This window comes from Sturnira hondurensis, unplaced genomic scaffold (assembly GCF_014824575.4).
Source record: "Sturnira hondurensis isolate 20B ecotype Veracruz unplaced genomic scaffold, ASM1482457v3 Scaffold0018728, whole genome shotgun sequence".
Classification (NCBI taxonomy): Eukaryota; Metazoa; Chordata; class Mammalia; order Chiroptera; family Phyllostomidae; genus Sturnira; species Sturnira hondurensis.
Genome location: NW_028091359.1, coordinates 38,241 through 55,934, shown reverse-complemented (window position 1 = coordinate 55,934; position 17,694 = coordinate 38,241). Strand labels below are relative to the sequence as shown.

General features: G+C 48.1%; 1 protein-coding gene across 3 annotated transcripts in view; it reads right to left on the bottom strand.

The window, feature by feature from the left end:
* The window catches only part of LPO (lactoperoxidase), a 30,279-nt gene extending 13,818 nt beyond the window's left edge, over positions 1 to 16,461 (bottom strand). Inside the window, exons 1-9 of one of the 3 annotated variants that reach the window (XM_037069768.1) lie at positions 16,365 to 16,460; positions 15,236 to 15,419; positions 8,728 to 8,805; positions 7,688 to 7,775; positions 5,044 to 5,198; positions 3,552 to 3,666; positions 3,015 to 3,144; positions 2,062 to 2,268; positions 513 to 837 (exon numbers count right to left, since the gene is read on the bottom strand). In XM_037069768.1, the coding sequence (XP_036925663.1) occupies positions 513 to 837; positions 2,062 to 2,268; positions 3,015 to 3,144; positions 3,552 to 3,666; positions 5,044 to 5,198; positions 7,688 to 7,775; positions 8,728 to 8,803 (1,096 nt within the window). In that variant the 5' untranslated portion in view covers positions 8,804 to 8,805; positions 15,236 to 15,419; positions 16,365 to 16,460. Of the gene's footprint in view, positions 1 to 512; positions 838 to 2,061; positions 2,269 to 3,014; positions 3,145 to 3,551; positions 3,667 to 5,043; positions 5,199 to 7,687; positions 7,776 to 8,727; positions 8,860 to 15,235; positions 15,420 to 16,364 lie in introns of those variants that run through there. The other 2 variants (XM_037069769.1, XM_037069770.1) reach the window with 2 other exon arrangements.
* Between the last annotated feature and the right edge of the window lie 1,233 nt (positions 16,462 to 17,694).

Here is a 17,694-nt window from a genome sequence, read left to right as displayed (position 1 = left end):
GAGAAGCAACCACACATTGATATTTCTCTCCTTCTCTCCTTCCCTTCCCCTCTAAAGATAAATAAATAAAATCTTTTAAAAAATCATGTTGTAGAGGAGTATTTCAGTGATGTACTAAGTGCAGACATCAGGTTATAGAGCATCACTAATGATCCGGATGATATAAAGCGATATAGAACTGTAATAGAAAAAAACCTAGAAAGATAAGCATTAAAATGTTAGCAATGATATTCTGGGGGTAGTGGGATTTTGTTGATCTTCTTTGCACTTTTATGGACTTTCTTAACTTTTTTTTTTTTACAGTGAACACATGTTCTCAGATTCTGTCTTCATCTGGACCCTTCTGCTCGTCCTGAACCAGTGCCAGAGGCAGCGGTGGCTTAGTGTGCGTTTTTCCAGAAGAGGATGAGAAGTCCCTGGAAGCTGCCTAGCAGCCTCATGACGTTTCTCTGGCCTCCCTCTACTCTCCACCCCCTTGTCCTTGGGCCCCTCTGTTCCTACCCTAGACTCACCTGCCAAGAAGCAGGGCACGTGGGCAGTGGTGTTGATGAACTCACAGGGGCTTTGCTTCTTGTTGTCAAAAGGCAAGTAGGCCAGCCCATGGTCCCAGAACTCCTGGTTGACAGCCAGGAGGCCCAGGGGGCTGGTGAGGTTGCGGAGGCGGCGGGCCAAGCTGGGCTCAGGGCCATACACAAAGCTGGCATCCAGGAAGGAGGTCAGACCATTGATCTGCTCTCGGGCCAGAGTCCGGAAGGGCGAAGTAGGGCAGACGAACCCAGCTCGGGAGAAAGTCATGCACTTCCCTTGAGTCTTCACCTTAGAGTCGTTGCGTGGGAACTGCAGAGAGATTGGGGGTGGGTGACTGGGCAGAGGTGGGACAGCTGGGCCCTGGCAACCTCTCCCCAGGGCAGATATGGGTGAAGCTGGGAAAGATGCTGATCGTGTCCTCCTGGGACCCTAGTATCAGACACCAACTCTAGACACCTCCTGCTTATGCTACACATCCTGGGCCCACTACACCTTGAAGTTCATTACACCCCACTGTGTAAAAGGACTGCAGGGAGTCAGCCAATCATCCAGAGATAGAGCTTCACATTTTTGGAGGAGAAAGAGCCCTGAGATTCCTGGACAGGGAAGCAGAGTACAAGATAGGGAAGGGTTTGTGAATAATTACTACCAACAGCAGCTACCATATATGAATTTTGCTTCGTATACTCTGTGTGCTAGGCATTCTGCATATTTTCTCACTTTGGCTCTCACAAAACCCTGTAAGGTAGCTAAGTCAGTCCCATTTTACAGGTGAGAAAACTGAGGTTCAAGAAGGTTGAGTACCTTGCCCATAAACTTATAAACTGGAAGGGAAAGATGCAAGAATCAAATTCAGGTTGGCCTCAGTCGACGGCCTGGTTTCTTTATACCATAGCACATAGCCTTCACTTGCTTGTTGTTTGAATGAATAAATCACTCTCTAACCCTAAAGTCCATGAATAAGAAGCCAAGGGACCCCAGTGCAAGTTCCTTTCCCTTCCTCCTGGAAATTCTCACAATTTCTAATTCATCCATCAAGTTTCAGCTCTTCCCAGATCCCAGGGCAACTTATTACAGCAGAATTCCACAAAACTTACTGCGTATGAAATGAGTCTCCTAGTGAAGTGTCGGTCCTGTGTCCCAATGTCTGGGAGGAGGCTTAAGATTTCTCCTAAGTCCCCATGTGGTGCCCATGCTGCTGGCTGGGGACATAGACAACCCTCCCCAGAGCATCCCGGTTTTGCCATTAGAGGTTCTTTGTCCATTGCCCATGCAGGCCCTTTGTCCTCAAGGGGAGACACAGTGTCTAGTTTGTCTTTGAATCCCTAGCACACAGTGCACTGCCTGGCATGAAGGCGATGATTAATGTCCATTTACTGAACTAATGGACAAGTGAATGAATGGACATGTGAGGAGTGGGAAGCTGTCAAATCAGCACCCAAGGTCTCCTTAGAGACTCTGGCTGACGGGCTGAAAATGTCTGCCCCACGAGGGTGGCCAGGGCTTGCCAGGGACGTGCAGTGCAGGGCTCACCATGATGGGGAAGCAGTTGCCTCCTTGGATACAGTACTTGTCACACTGCTCTTTGGAGAATGTGCTGTTCCCCAGCTCAGTGTCAGGGATAAAAACCAGGCTGTGGTCCACAATCTGACCCCACTGCATGAACAGCAGGGATCTGTTTGGGTCCAGAACACCCTCCTCATTCAGATAGCTTGCAATCTGGTTGGATACCTCACGGGCCTGCAGGAGAAAGAAGGAGCAGGAGGACAGGAGGAAAATGTGCTTTGAGGATTCAGGTTCAACTGCAGCTTTTACCTACAACGTAACCGGTATATTTATTTAATCCCTATGAGAAGCTCGTGAGGCACTTGGCGTTACCCCCATTTTGCAGATGAGGAGATTGAGTCCTAGGGAAGTGAGGTCAGTTCTCCAAGGTCAGCTATGAAAGGGCAGGGACAGGATTAAACGCAGGTCTGTATGACTTGAAGGCTTGCAAGGCTGATGCCCTTCCACTATGGAGAGGGGAAACAAAGACAGGCCGCCTCTGAAGTGCCACAGAGCTGCCAGGTGTCTGGGAAGAGAAGAGGGGCTCAGGGGAGGGCCTGCCAACTCAGATGAGGCCAGAAGATAGGACCTCCAGGCAAGGGACAGCTGATGCGCTCCAGGGGCTGGGGCGGGGTAAGCAGAAGCAGGATGGGATAGGGAGGCCATCTGCCTAGGAGACCCCAGGGGGTCTGGCCTGTGGGTAACTGGGTTGTGACTGTCACTTGGCTGGGCTCCTGGCTGGCTCCGAGCTCTGCCGCCCTCTGGTGGCAGTTTGGGGATTATCGCCCGGCAGCAAGTTCAAACGTCCATCTCCTGAAGCGGCTCCACTGTGCGCCCTCTGTCCTCTCACCTAGCTCTTCGTCCTTGTTTTGTGGGTGCAGAGTGCATCTCGTCCCCTCTGACTCCCATCCTTCACCCCCCCACTGCCCTCCTGGCCTCACCAGCGGGATCGGGAAGCCGTTCCGCGTCTTTCCCGGCGTCCACCCGAAAGGCAGGGAGAGCCCGTCCTCGTACTCGGCTGGCAGCCAGCGCGCCAGCGCCCTGTTGGTGGCACCCAGCTCAGGGTTCCTCCTGAAACCGGGCAAGACCTGCACTCAGCCTCCGCCAGTCTACTCTGGGGTTCGCTTCGCTGCAGATCCCATGAGGATCACATGGGGAAGGACCAGGGAAAGGGGACATGGAGGAGGCGCCTCTCCAATGCGGGGATTCTGAACTACACCCCACCCCTGAAGGTGTGGGGCTCCCCTGCCCCGGGGAAAGATGCTGCTTTTAGTGGGAACCAGTGGTCTCTTTAGAAGGTGAGGAATTAGGGGGGGTTCCAACAGGACGGATTCTGGTGGTCGCCAAGTTTAGGAGGGTAAGGCAGTAGGCGTGCTGCCTGGAATGCTCACGCCGCCAGGCCCCTGGCTGGGCCGGGCAGGTGGGCTGGGCGTGGTCATCCTGAGGTCTGTCCCCTACAGCCGCCCAAGCCCACTCACCTGTTATTACACTCTCCCGTAAGGCTGCGGTAAGGGCTGTTGTCGCATCTCACCACAGGAACAGGGGCACCACAGCCCACCTCCCGAGAGAGTGCAGTCAAGTCCAGGTTGGGGTTGGGGTCTGAAACGGAAGGGACACCCATGGGGCTGAGTTCTTTCTCCATTCCGAGGCATTGCGGGGAGGCAGGAAAGGGAAACCCAGGAGGAACTCAAATCTGGGGGCATATGTTCTGTGTCCTAAGCAAGCATTTCTGAAATGGTGTCTCATTTCATCCTGACAGCTCATTAAGGAAAGAATTTAAATTCCCCATTAAACTGAGACCACAGTGCTCCAGAGACTTGCCCAAGGCTGCACAGGTAAGAACTTTGCAAGGCCCCGGAATTGTTAGTAATTCTTTGTCTGTCAGGTCATTTGAATTAATCGATCTTTCTTTTAGAATGGAAGTACCCCTGAGATAAGATTGCTTGTCTTCCAGTTTCACTGACATCTTAGGCACTAAACAAGCAGGAATCTAGATAGGAAAGATGTTGGGGAGGGACGGGTCATTTCAAAGTCGGGGCACTGTGGCCTTGGGAGGAGCAACAGACTGGGGACTTTAGGCCTGGGAGGCTTCCACATGGGCACAGAGTGGAGAGAGCTCCGCCCTCTGATGCAGCCTGTGACCCAACACAGCACCCACAGAGAGAGATAAGCGAGGGCATTTAGCCCTGGGGTCTTCTTCAGGAAGACCATCTGTGAAAGTTAGCAGGGGCTGGGGTTCGTGCCCCTGCGCCTTGAATCTTGGAGTCCAAAGTGCTGCCTACATCTTCCTACCTTGTCCCAGTTTCCTTCTTTCGGAACTTTGGAATCTGCCCAAGTCCTGGGCTACATATCTTCTCTCACTGGCTGTGGTGCCAGGGGGAACCGGCAACCTCTTGCTCCTGTCAGAGCCAAACCCCTCCCTCTGTGACCCCCCCGCCCCGCCCCCGGGAGCTGTGACACAGGCGGGGGCAGCATGGAGGGCTGGAACCCATCAGCCTACTCGTTCAGCTCCAGTTTACTCAGAAGTTGGAAATCTCCCCTCCTGTGATACAACCCCAGTAAACCCCCCAGACACAGGTGACTTAAATGTCCCCTTCACAGGCAGAAAGTGGTGACTCTGTGGTTTGGAACAGGGAGCCCATGTTTATTGACTTTAGTACTTCCTCTGGATAGAGACCTAACAGACTGTATTCTACCAAGAGCGTGAATGTCCCCTCGTTTGGAGTTGACGGTGTGACCTTGCTGGACTTGAAGTTCCTTTCTCTGTGAAAACAGAAAGAGCATTTTCCCAGCTGACTTCTCAGCTCCTCCTTGCTTTGCAGTTCTAAGAAGGGAGAGACCGGAGAGCTTCTCCGAGGAGGCCGTTCCCACATAGGGAACACCACTTTTGGTGGCTTCGGCTTTCTCCTGCAAGGAGACGACCCCTTCCTGCCATCAGAGGGCTGGGGGGGGGGGGGGCGGTTTCTGTACCTGTAGCATTGGTCATTTTCTGCCTCAGTCTCTTTAAGGAGTCCTCCCACACCTGCCCGTTGCGGATGGCCATGCGCGTCTGGCCCCTGGCATGCTTGAGGTACTCTGAGAGCTGTCGGGTGTTGGGTGCCTCAGAGCTCATGGCAGTCATCAGCCTACAGTGGAGACAAAGGGGACTCATGACCTGACCCCTGGGGCTCTGACCCTGCAGAAGGGGTGGAGGTGGTGTGTGTATAGTGAACCCACAAGGGTGTGGGTCTGTGCTCTCAGGATCTTTTCTCAGTTCTCTTCTGGAAAATCTCCTGCGGGAAGTGGAAGATGCTGCGTCTTTAAGCTTTGCTAGGTCTGGTCCTGAAGGAAGGCTGGCAGGTGGATGTGAGCACTTCCTGAATTAAAATCAGAGGGTTGTGGCTGTGCTGGCTGCAGCAGGACCGACTGGGGAACCTTGAAAACACTGGTGTCCCGGGACACACAGATTCAGACCAGGGAACCCCTGACTCTCTGTGTGGTCTCCTGCCTGTACCGACTCACAGGGACTTATCTCCTGCTTGGCCAGCCTTGGGGCTGGGCTCTGCTAGAGCAGGCAGGTCTTTGGAGGGCCTCTTTCTCCACCTCCCCGGCCTCCTCCCTCATCCTAGCCACCGTCCTCCCCATCTGGAGGTCCACAGCCCTCTCCTAACTGGGCTCCGGCCTCCACACCTGTCCCCCTCCCTACATGGCTGCTGGAGTGAGATTTCTAGAATGAAATTCAGACCATGCCATCCTCTGATGACAGTACTTCCTTGGCTTCCACTGGGACATGCATGAATCCATCTGCTTGCCGCACGCATGCTGATTATGCTGTGCAATCGTTGACTCTATCCAGCTCCCAAACATTTTTACCACCCCCAGAAAAGACCCCATACCAATTAAGCAGTCACTTCCAATTCCTCTCCTCTTCTCCCACCAACCCCTAGCAACCACTAATTTGCTTTCTGACTCCATGGCCCTTACAGTCCACTTTTCGGTCCTCATCTGTGTATACCCTTCCTTGCCTACTACCTTCACTAACATCAGCCTTCCTTCTGTTTCCTGAGCACCCTAGGCCCTTTCCTGCTCCCAGGACCTTTGCCTCTGCCATTCCCAGTCCCTGGCATACCATCCCTCTGGGGGGCTGGCCCCTCCTCGCCCTCCACCGTGCTTCCCTGACTCCTGTACCAGGAGTAGCAACCACTGCTCTGTTTATTCCTTCATTCTGTGAGGAGTTCCAGGGTGGTCCGTGTGTCTGTGTAACAAGCTGTTTAAATGTGATCCTCTGTGTCTCCACGAGGCCCTCAAGTCCAAGAACTACCTAATGAGGTCAAGTTCCAAAGCAGGGCTGGTCGTCCTGTGCACGACTTACAGAGGAGGTGATGAACACCGGTTTTGCTTCTTTCATTCTAACCCCGGCTCAGGCTTATGAAAGGATGGACATGAAGGAGGGGGGAAGAATTTGCATTTGGAAATAGCTGCTGGAATACTTGCTGTTTCTCTCCTGCCACAGCGGGAAGCTTCCTCTTTGCTTTAAGACTAGTGACAAGGACCAAGTACCATATGACCTCACCTTTAACTGGAACATAATCGACAAAAGAAAAAAAGCAAACAAAATATAACCAGTCATTGAAAATAAGAGCAGTCTAACAATAGCCACAGGGGAGGGGACAGAGAGGAGAAGGGTTTTTTTTTTCAGGAACTACTATAAAGGACACATGGACAAAGCCAAGGGGGAGGGTGGAAGCAAGGGAGGGGGGTGGGTTTGGAGCAGGTGGGGAGAAAATACAGACAACTGTAATTGGGCAACAATAAAATAATTTTTTAAAAAAGAGGAAGGCCCCATTGGGTGTCCCGGAGTTGTGGTTGGCTATTGATACCTTCTCAGAGAGCCTAAAGGAAAGAAGTGGTGGCTGGCACTGTGACAGGTCTCCCTTTGGGGTCAGCTGAGGCTAGACCTTAAACCACATCCTTGCTTAGCTTTTTCCTCCATTACAGCTTTCCTGAGAGCATTCCCCAATCGGTCAAGTGCATGTGAACCCAGGTCTCAGGTTCCACTTCTAGGACCTGACTTGAGTCAGTCAATATTAGCTGAATAAATGGAGAACTTCCCCCTACAGACTTTCTGAGACTGGCATGCATGACCCAGGTTAACACTGGCCATGCAGAAGGAAGTGCTTACCCCTGGGGAGGTCACAGCTTATCTGAGAGATACAAAGAAGCTCTTTTCTTAAATATTGGTACATATATCAGATGCATAGGTTCAAGGTCATGACTAGGCGCATGTTCGTACATGGCTAATGGTAACCCATAACGTTTAAGCCATCAGTTTGGTTATAACATGTGTTTCATACGGGTGTGTGATATTCAACCTATCCTATAATTTTTTTGACCGAGACCTCTGCAGGGTTTTACAGGATTAGACTAGACATCCTCTTCGAGTTACCCACAGGATGAGGATTTCAGGAGTTGTGGGCTCTTACTCCTGCTGGCCAAGTGCTCCGAGGTGGGGAGGTGGGTCGGCAGATTGTGTAGCTGCTGTGGCTCATTGGCTTGTCAGGGCTGGCCGAGATGTGCTTGTCCTTAGCAGGAAGCCTAGGAAGGGAAGTGTGTTGTGTGTGTGTGTCTCACGTACCTGGTCCGAGATTCCAGGAAGGCCTTGCCGACTTGCTCCTTGACCTGACTCACGGTGTCAGAGATGGCAGCTGTGCTGGTGGGCGGTGCTTGGAGGGGGGGGGTGGAAATAAGCAGCAGAGTGTCAGACACAATTTTTTTGAGATGCCCTCTGCCTCCGTCTCCCTCTTTCTCTGCCATTACCCACCCCAACCCCCAAATCTGAGCAGGCACAAGATCAAGATGAGGAAACTTTTGCAAGAACCCTCAAGGACAAAAAGCACAGGATGGGAAGAACACTCTATGATCCTCCATAAGATGTCAAAACTGGTTTGGGGGAGTCCACTGGAATTCCCAGTGATGGAATTAAGGAGGTGTGTGGCCATTCAGGTTGGCTAAAGCTCCTGGGCTGTGGGGCTTTCTCTGGTTCTTAGTGAGCCAGGCTCTTAAACAAGTCCATCGAGGACTTAGCTGACCACCAGGGCCCTGAAGTAGGGAGAGGATGGTGTAGGGTAGAGGTGAGATTCCTCGTTTCCTCTCATATTGGGGTCTGGGTGTGGGCTGGGCAGGATGCATTCTCTGAAGAAGAGGAGTATAGTGAGTGAGTGGGTCAAGCAGTGTGCCCCTAAAACACAGGTGCTCGCAGAACCTCAGAATGTGACCTTATTTGGAAAGAAGGTTTTTGCAGACATAATTAATTAAAATAAGGTTATACAGGTATAGATTAAGGTGTGTTCTAAATCCTTTGACTGGTGGTTTTACGACAAGAGGGGAGGACACCCAGAGGATACAGAGAAGAAGGCTATGTGGAGACAGAGGCAGAGCCTGGGGGTGGTGCCGCTCGCTGTAAGCCAAGGACTCCCAAGGATGGCCAGGAGCCACTAGAAGCTGGAAGAGGCAAGGAGGGAGTCTCCTCTAGAGCCTTTAGAGGAGTATGACACCTTGATTTTGGACTTCTAATCTCCTGAACTGGAGGAGAAAAGATGTCTACTGTCTTAAGCCAATTAGTTTGTGGCCCTTTGGTACTGCAACCCCAGGAAACCGACACAGGGAGACACTTACCGCATGTGGCAGACACTGCAGTGTGGAGCAAGGTCAGGGAAGCTAGGACCCCCAGGACACGAAGGAAGACCCACATTGCTGAAACAAGATTCAGATCATGGTGCAGGCCTTGCAGAGCTCCCATGGGAGGGACTGAGTCACGGAAAGGGGGTGGTAAGGAAGAGAAGCCCAGGGGCTACCAGACACCCTAACATCAGAACAGTTCAGGGGAAGCTACAATAACTAAGACTCTACCATAAGTACAGGCCCGTGCTAGGTACTAGAAAGAGACATTGGGAGGGCGAGAACTCAGGCCTTGGCATCTGCAGGTCCTGAGTTATAGTTCTGATCTGCTCTAACTAGCTCCATGACATTGGGCAGGTTATTCAAAATGTCTGGGTCGCTGGCCTGTCAAGTGAGGAGGGTTGGACCAAGTGATCCAATGTTTTTGATTCTGCCTGTGAGCCGAGATCCTGTGCCTGTCTTGCCACCTGTCTTGGGGAGAAATGCTGTCACCAAAGCTGGAACACGTCTGTGGGGTTCCCTGCAGGATATTTCGCTCCATGCGAGCCCTGCTCCTCTGGCTCCGCACCAGGGGAGTGTGCCCTAGAAGCAGACATTCAGCTCCTGCCTTCAGAAATGGCAGGGGCTTCACCCTCCCTCCAAAAGCCAATTTGGTGGTAACACAGGAATGAACGTGTGGCAAAGCTCAGGCTCCCTAAGCCCACAGCTGTGTCCTAGGCTGCCTGCAGAGATCCCAGCTTCCTTCATCAGGAGCTTGAACTCTGAACCTAAACCTTCAGACTAAAACTTGTGTGGCTTTATTGGCTAATGACAGGCTCAGGGGCTTAGTATGTTCATTAGGTTTGGTGGAATAGACCCCAGATATCTTCTGAGGAGATTCTAGCTCCAGCCAGGCAGGTGTCTCTGTGCAGATGGAATGACCACATGTTTCGATGACGTTCTGCAGGAGAGCACAGGGTCACCCCTCGGAGTGCTTTCACTGGTGGACTCCGGAAACATACCAGGAAGAGCATTCTCAGGTTGGCTACCCCTCCACAGGTACCTGAAGCTGCCCTAGAGGACAGCGTGGTCTGGAGCTTTGCCTGAGAGATCACCAGGGCAGTCTTCCAGACCCGCTCTGGATAATCTTCCCTTGGGTTAGGCCAGACCACACAAGGGGGACTGTGTTTCTGGACTGGGTAAGTTCGACTTCTCTCACACTCCCCCAGGCTTCTCCTCTGCCATTTTATGGTCCCCCTAATAATTTTTATCTTGTTGAATGTGCTTGTTATAAGCTAACTCTAGAAAAATGGAAAAATATGAGTAAATACTTCCCTGGCCAAGATTCTCTCTGGCACTTTTTTTCCAAGAGTGATTAATTCTCAAGGGGCTTGACCCTCACTGGGCTCCTGTCCTTATAGCTCTATGGACCTAGGTAGAACCGACCAGAATCCTCCTCTCTGTGACTTGAGAAGACCACTGAGCCAACAGAAATGGGCCTTTTCAGAGAAACAAAGATAATGGTTTGGGAGTACAAGGCATTGTTGATATGTGTGTGTGTGTGTGTGTGTGTGTGTATACATATATATACATATATACACACACACATATATATTATACACACACATACATATACACAGACACACATTTAGTTGTGGTAAAACCATGTAGCATAAAATATATTATCATTTTAACCATACAGTAGAGTAGTGACAAGTACATTCACATTGTTGTCCAACATCTCTAGAAGTATTTCATCTTACAAAACTGAAATTCTGTATCCACTAAGAACCAACACCCACTTCCCCCTCTTCCTAGCCTCTGGCAACCATCATATCACTATTTTTGTAAAGAGGGCTGGTGGGCACACATGTATTCATTACACTATTCTTTCAATAATTAATATATTTCATTGTAAAAACAAAAAATAAAAGATTAGTCTATGAATTTTTTAAAAGGCATCATATGAGCTAGACTAAAGAGAAAAATGTCAGAGCCAAAGACATGGGAGTTGAGAAAACTGAACAGTAAGAAAAAAACTAGATACTCCTTTCTTCTCTCCTATCCTTGGAACAACCTTCATACTCCCCTCACTGAGTGGCTGGAGGGGGGGGCACACCTCAAGGTCAAAACTAAACTATTTTCCACGTGTTAGTCAACTTTCCTGGTGGGGGTGAAGAAGGGATGTGAGACAGAAAGCAAAGCCAGGCAGGTGCGAGGTCAGGCCACTGGGGAGGGTGTGGGAAAGATCCTGGGGGGCAGTAGCTTCAGCTGGAGCCAAGCAGGGCGGAGGGGAGAAGAAAGGGCGCTTCAGAGAACGAATCCAAAAAGAGGCTTCTGTGGTGTCTGGATGTTCACCCACATTCCTATCATCATGCTTAGTGCAGAAACCATTTTTCAATCTTTTTCATTGGTGGCAAGGCCGGGGGCCTTTCCTAGGACGTGACGGTACATAGCAGCAGAGCCATGGCCTCTGCCCTTCAAAAGCCAGGCTGGTCTACAGTTCCCTACCTCTACTCATGCTCTTTCCTATGCAACACACTCTCTGCCTGATAAATGCTTATTCATTCGTCAGAACCCAAGCCAGATTTCCAGTCAAGATGGCGGCATAGGCAGATGTGGCTTGCCTCTTTGCACAACCACATCAAAATTACAACTGAAATATAGAACAACCATCACTCAGAACCATCGGAAATCAAGTTGAAGGGCTGTCTGACAACTACGAAAGTAAAGAAATCACATCTATCCAGACTGGTAGGAGGGGTGCAAATGCAAATTGGGCTGGTCCCACATCCTTGTGTGGTGGATAAAAATTTGGGAGGGATATCTTGGGAGCGAGGAGTCCCAGCCCCACACCAGGCCCCTCAGCACAGGGTACCAGTGCCAGAAAGATAAGTTCCCACAACTTCTGGCTGCAAAAACCAGCAGGAATTGAGTTGGTAGAGGAAACTGCTGGAGCCTAAAGCAGTTTCTCATAATGAACCCACACATGTACTCACCTACTCAGACTCACTTCTTCTGAGCTCCAGCACCAGGGTAGAAGCTTGAAAGGCACCAGTGGCATACAGGGAGGAATTGAGTGTCTGACATCAAGGTGAGCTGAGGCCATTGGTCCTTTTCTAAGCCCTTTCCCCAAAGAACCATGGAGTGGCAAGCTGGTGCTATATTGGAGACTCCACCAATCAAGCTAACACTATTTGACCCACCTCAGAGATCCCCATAGACTCTGCTCCACCAAAGCTTCTTTTCCACATGAATGGCTGGTCTTGGCTCAAGCTTCACAACCTTCTTAATCCTCTTAAACAAGTAACAACTACCCTCAGTGAGCCATAGGCTCGGCACTAGCAGCAGACAGCCTAGATTCACAGCTTGGCTTTGCCTTGGAATCTCCAAGCCCAGCACAAGTAGCAGCCATCTCAGATTGCTTTATAGCTCAGGCAGGACCCCGGGCAAAACACAGGTGGGGACTGACCTTGGCCTGCAACACTTGGGAAACCCTGGGATCAGTACACCCAGTGGATAGCTACAGACCGCATCAGAGCACCACCACCCTGCTGCTGCACAACTGATCCTCCACAGAGGGCAGAGGTGGGTGGTCAGTGGTCACAGCCAGTCCTTGCAGCTGACTGGCCTGAGTAATCCTTCCCTTTGACTTGCCAACAGCAGCCAAGGCTCAACTACAAGAGAAGGGTGTACTCAGCCCACAGGAAGGGTGCACTTTGAGTACCCAGCTTGGATGATAGGGAAGGCTGTGCCACTGGATGCTACAAGACACCTACTATATTAGGTCACCCTACCAAGACACAGAGTCAAAGCAACTCTACCTAATACATACAAACAAAGACAGAGAGGCTGCCAAAATGAGGAGACAGAGACAAAGAAAAATGGCCCAAACAAAAGCGCAGATCAAAACTTCAGAAAATGAGCTAAACAAAATGGAGATAAGCAATCTATGAGATACAGAGTTCAAAACACTGGTTATAAGGATGCTCAAGAAACTTAGTGAGGACCTCAACAGCATAAAAAAAGATCCAAGAAGATGCAAAGAATACACTAATTGAAATAAAGAACAATTTACAGGGACACAATCATAGAGTGAATGAAGCCAAAAGTTAAATCAATGACTTGGAACATAAGGAAGCAAAAAAAGCAACCAATTAGAACAAGAAGAAGAAAAAATAATCCAAAAACATGAGGATAGTATAAGCAGACTCTGGGACAACTTCAAGATGTCCAACATTCAAATTATAGGGGTGCCAGGAGAAGAAAAAGAGCAAAAAATTGGAACTCTATTTGAAAAAACAATGAAAGAAAACTTTCTGAAATTGGTAAAGAAAATAGACTGGGAAGCACAGAGAGTCCCAAGCAAGATGGATGCAAAAAAGCCCACGCTGAGACACATCATAATTAGAATACCAAAGGTTAACGAGAGAGAATCTTCAAATCAGCAAGAGAAAAGCAGTTAATTACCTACAGTGGAGTTCCCATAAGACTGTTAGCTGATTTCTCAAAAAAAAAACAAAAAACTTTGCAGGCTAGAAGGGACTGGCAAGAAATATTTCAAGTGGGCTTTTCATGAAAAGCAGGGACCTACATCCAAGATTGCTCCACCCAGCAAAGATAGCACTTAGAATCAAAGGGCAGATAAGGAGCTTCCCAAACAAGAAAAAGGTAAAGGAACTTGTTATCACCAAACCGCTATTATATGGAATGTTAAAGGAACTTACTTGAGAAGAAGATCAAAATTATGAACATAAAATGGCAAAAACACTTACCTATCAACAGCTAAATCTAAAAAACAGACTAAGCAAACAAGAACAGAGACAAAATCATGGATACAGAGAGCACTTTAATGGTTGCCAGATGGGAGAGGGTTGTAGGGAAATGGGTGAAATAATGAGGGGATTAAGAAGTACAAATAAGTAGTTACAGAATGGCTATGGGAATGCAAGGTATAGTATAGGAAATGGAATAGCCAAAGAACTTATACGCATGACCCATGGACATGAACAATGGTGTGGGGATTACCTGTGGGAGTGGGGGGTGCTGGGTGAAGTGGAGCAAAGGGGGAAAAATTGGGATAATTTTAATAGCATAATCAATAAAACATAATTTAAAAAACTAAATAACTTTTAAAAATCCCAAGCCAAATGCCACCTTCTCCGTGAAGTGTACCAGAGGTTTTGAGGCAAATTTAGGTCATTTTTCCCCTGCCTTTCTATAGCACTTTGCTTAGGTCTCATATCACTGTTTTGACATCTGTTTCCAGATGTGTCACTTCAAGAGATGTGTCTTATTTATTTTTGTTTTTCCAGCACTCAAGCCTAGTGACAGTACTTAATAGGTGTTGGGTACCTGCTGAATGAATGAAACTCCTAGAGCAGAAGAGTTCAGCATCTGGACAGTGGGAATCAGCAGTGCTTGTCCCTTAGCAGGCTGCTCGTGCCTTGATGTGCCTACTAATCACCTGGGGACTGTGTTAAAGGCAGATTCTGACTCAGGAGGGCATAGAAGGGGCCCAAGAGCTTGTACTTCCAGCAAGTTCCTGGGTGATGCCAATGCTGCTGGTCTACAGACCACACTCTGAGAACCAAGGCCTTCCAGAGTCTGGCTCTCAGACTTGCTGAGAGATCACTAAGGAGGCTGCAGAAGGCAGTGATGAGAAGGATTCATTTCCATGAATGGCAAGAGTTCTTTTGAAGGAGGTGGATGAGCCAGTAGGAAACCAACGAACACCCCAACATTCCCAAGAATGCTCCATTTGACCTTTTGAGGAGCTCCAGGATCAAGAGGAGAATGGAGTGGAGATACCAGTTATCAAGCCATCTACAGCAGAAAAAATTCTTTATCTCAGTCACAGGGTTTGGGACACCCAATCACATAAAAAAAAACAAAGATTCAACCACTTGATCCTCCCAGAAATGGAACTCATCTAATATTATTGCAATTCATACACTTGTTTGAGAGCCAGCTATCCAGAGGGCATTGGAGACACCTGGGACTAGACATTCAAGGCGAACTAGATGTTCAGATCTGCTGTAGATAGTAGACATGAGGTGGTGGAAACAACATGAAGATCTAACTGCTCTGGCTTAGGAACCCCTTGAAAACACTGCAGAACTTTCATATGATGCCACACCAGTCTCAAGAACACTACATAGAACACTGTTCTATTACTACCCTCCCCCTCCAACTTTCTAGATATCCTGAGCACATAATATCTCTTAGGCCTCACTTTCTAAACATAATGAGTGAGAAGTTTGTGGTAGTTCATGATACCTTGAAGCCCTGAGCTTATGATTCTGTGACTCAGTTTTCAGACTCAGAAAAGCCTTCTTGCCCCACAGTGGATTTGAATCACATTCTCCCTTACACCAAGTGGGAATGACGTCCCATAGTGGCTGCCAAAGCTGGCACCAGAAAATGCCCAGGTCCAAATCCAGTACTAGGCTTTCTGAGAAACCTTTAGGAAATTTCATCATCAACTTTGCAGAAACCAAGAAAGATTAAAGTTAGTGATTCTTACCTGCCAAATTGCCAAATGCCTTGGTCTCCTGCAGCAGACAGGGCAATTGATCTACTTGGAGGAACTGGTCTTTTACAACTTATACAAGAATTTATTTCTGAGAAAGGCCCAGAGGAAATGGCTTTGAGGAGCTGATTGGCTTGAAAGAGAGGCTCAGGCTCAGCGGGGCAGATGAATGAGGAAACTACAGAATACCAGGGATTAGTTGACGCAATGTCACTACCTCTAGGTGAAGCACGTCCTCCTCTTACCTTTTTCAGGATAAATATATGGCGCTGTTGCAATCATGGAAGGCAAAACTCCAAACTTCAAGAAGGCTGTCCCTCATAAGCCCCTAATGGAATCTGAATCACTCTTCAAATTAGAAACAAATAACATGTCTCTCTTCCTCAGTCATTTATTCACTGCTGTGTGATACCTTCCTTACATTTCACCCAATCCATTGTGGAAGTCAATAGATTAATCTTTTGGATTTAAAGTGATTTTTAAAAATTGGGCAACTGTAATTGAACAACAATAAAAAAAACCAACTATGGGACATTTGCACACTGGAATACTACTCAGCTGTAAAAAAAAAAAGAAGAAGAAGAAGAAAATTTTACCCCCAAATAAATAAAGTGATTTAAAAACATTGACTTAAAAAATCATATTCAAAGTACTGCTAATTTTTGGCCACAAGAGAAGTGACCTGGACTTGACCTCAGGACAGTGGGTTGGTTAAGTTTCTGCCTGTGTCACTGTGTGGCTCTGGGCAAGTCTTCATCTTCTGGTGCCTCCTATTCTCTAGTTGCAAAATTGATGGTTACTGTAGATGATTTTTAGCATTCTACAACTTCATGCCTTCCATAGGGTGGCCCATTAAAAACACCAGTATCTGAGAGCTTATTGATTTAAGGCACAAGTATAATGTTATATACTAGTCCTACCTCAATGACTTTGAAATTTCAGGTTGATTAGATCCATGTACAAAGGAATCACAAAGGGTATGAGAAAACAAAATTTCATGAAAATGTGTTTTATAGACAGAACTTTAAAACATAAGCCTCTTTATGCAATTACACTTTGGATTGAAAAATCTCAGGGGGACTGTCAGAAATTCATCAACCAAAAACCAAACCCCTGGGTTTACCTTCAGGAAGTGGTATGTCCCTTCTCTCCAGCTGAAGAAATGTAGTAAAAATCTCCTTCTTGTGTGGTGAGTTCAGGCAAATGAGCTGGGTTTTTCAGAAGAAGGCAGCTGGCCAAGAAGGCAAGTGAGGGACTTCAGGCTCTTCTTGTTTTTTTATTTTTTTATTTTTTATTTTTTTGGAATGACAGTTCCACTCCTCAGCCAACCATTGTTTTTTTGGACCATTCCCTAAAGTTTGGAGTATGCTCCTCAAGTCTCTCCCTTCTGGGTTAATGAGGCTGTGTCTTTACATGGATCTTGACCTAGTTGGTTCTGAATGAGTTTAAGATGGGACTTCATTCTGGAAGACCCTGTGGGATAACACTGCCTTCCTGTGTGCTGGTCTGACTGTCTCTGGGTCTCAATCGTGTTGGCACACTAAGATATGATGTGTCCTAGGTTTAACCTTTTTGTTACGGGCAGGGATGTGTCAGCTCTAGATCAGAATGGTCCTTCCTTCGTTCTCAGCATAAAACATCCCTGGAGGCAGTCACAGTGGACATGTAATTGTCCTATGGCTAATTTGTATTTTCAGAGCCCTGCTGACATATGATGACCTGTGTTCATGGATTTATCTCAAACTAGTTAAATATGTTTAGCACAGTTAGATGTCTCCCTATTGGGAAATGGTAAATTGGCCTGAGAAATGGAGACTGGAAGACAGTCCAGTAAACCACTAAAAAAGCCAATAGCTTCTCATATAACAGCACAGAGATTTCAAGAAATTTTAGTAATAGCAGCATGACATCCCATGTCCCGCTGACTTGGCTGTCATTCACAGCCTCACAGGTTATTTTCTTTCCCTGACCACATTTCTTCTTGTTGGTTACCAAGAACACTAAACAGATAGATTTCTTGTTCCCACCATGGCTCCACATGCCAATGTTTGCCCTCTCTGGAACTCATCCATTTGTTCTATCTTAGAGAAGGGAGGAACCCCGTGCTCTGGCATAAGCCACCCAGGCCTCTGGATAAGGTGTAGAGATGACAAAGTTTCTCTGAATGGTGTCCCTGGGCAACCCAGGCCCTGGGGCAGGATGGGAAGAGTGCCAGGTGGTCCCCTTCAGAGTGAGGGGGGATTTATGGAAGAGAGAAATATCTGGGATGATTTGTCTGTCTCCATCAGCAGACTGAAAAAGGCTCTATTGTCCGCTCTAAGTATTTTCTAGTGGGAGGAGTCCTTGGATGTTTGGCAGCTTCTGAGGTTGGCGTACCAGCAGGGCTCTGAGGGACAAACCTAGTTTCAATGAGTTTTTTCAATTAGCCACCGGTTGTTGGAAACTGAAGGGCT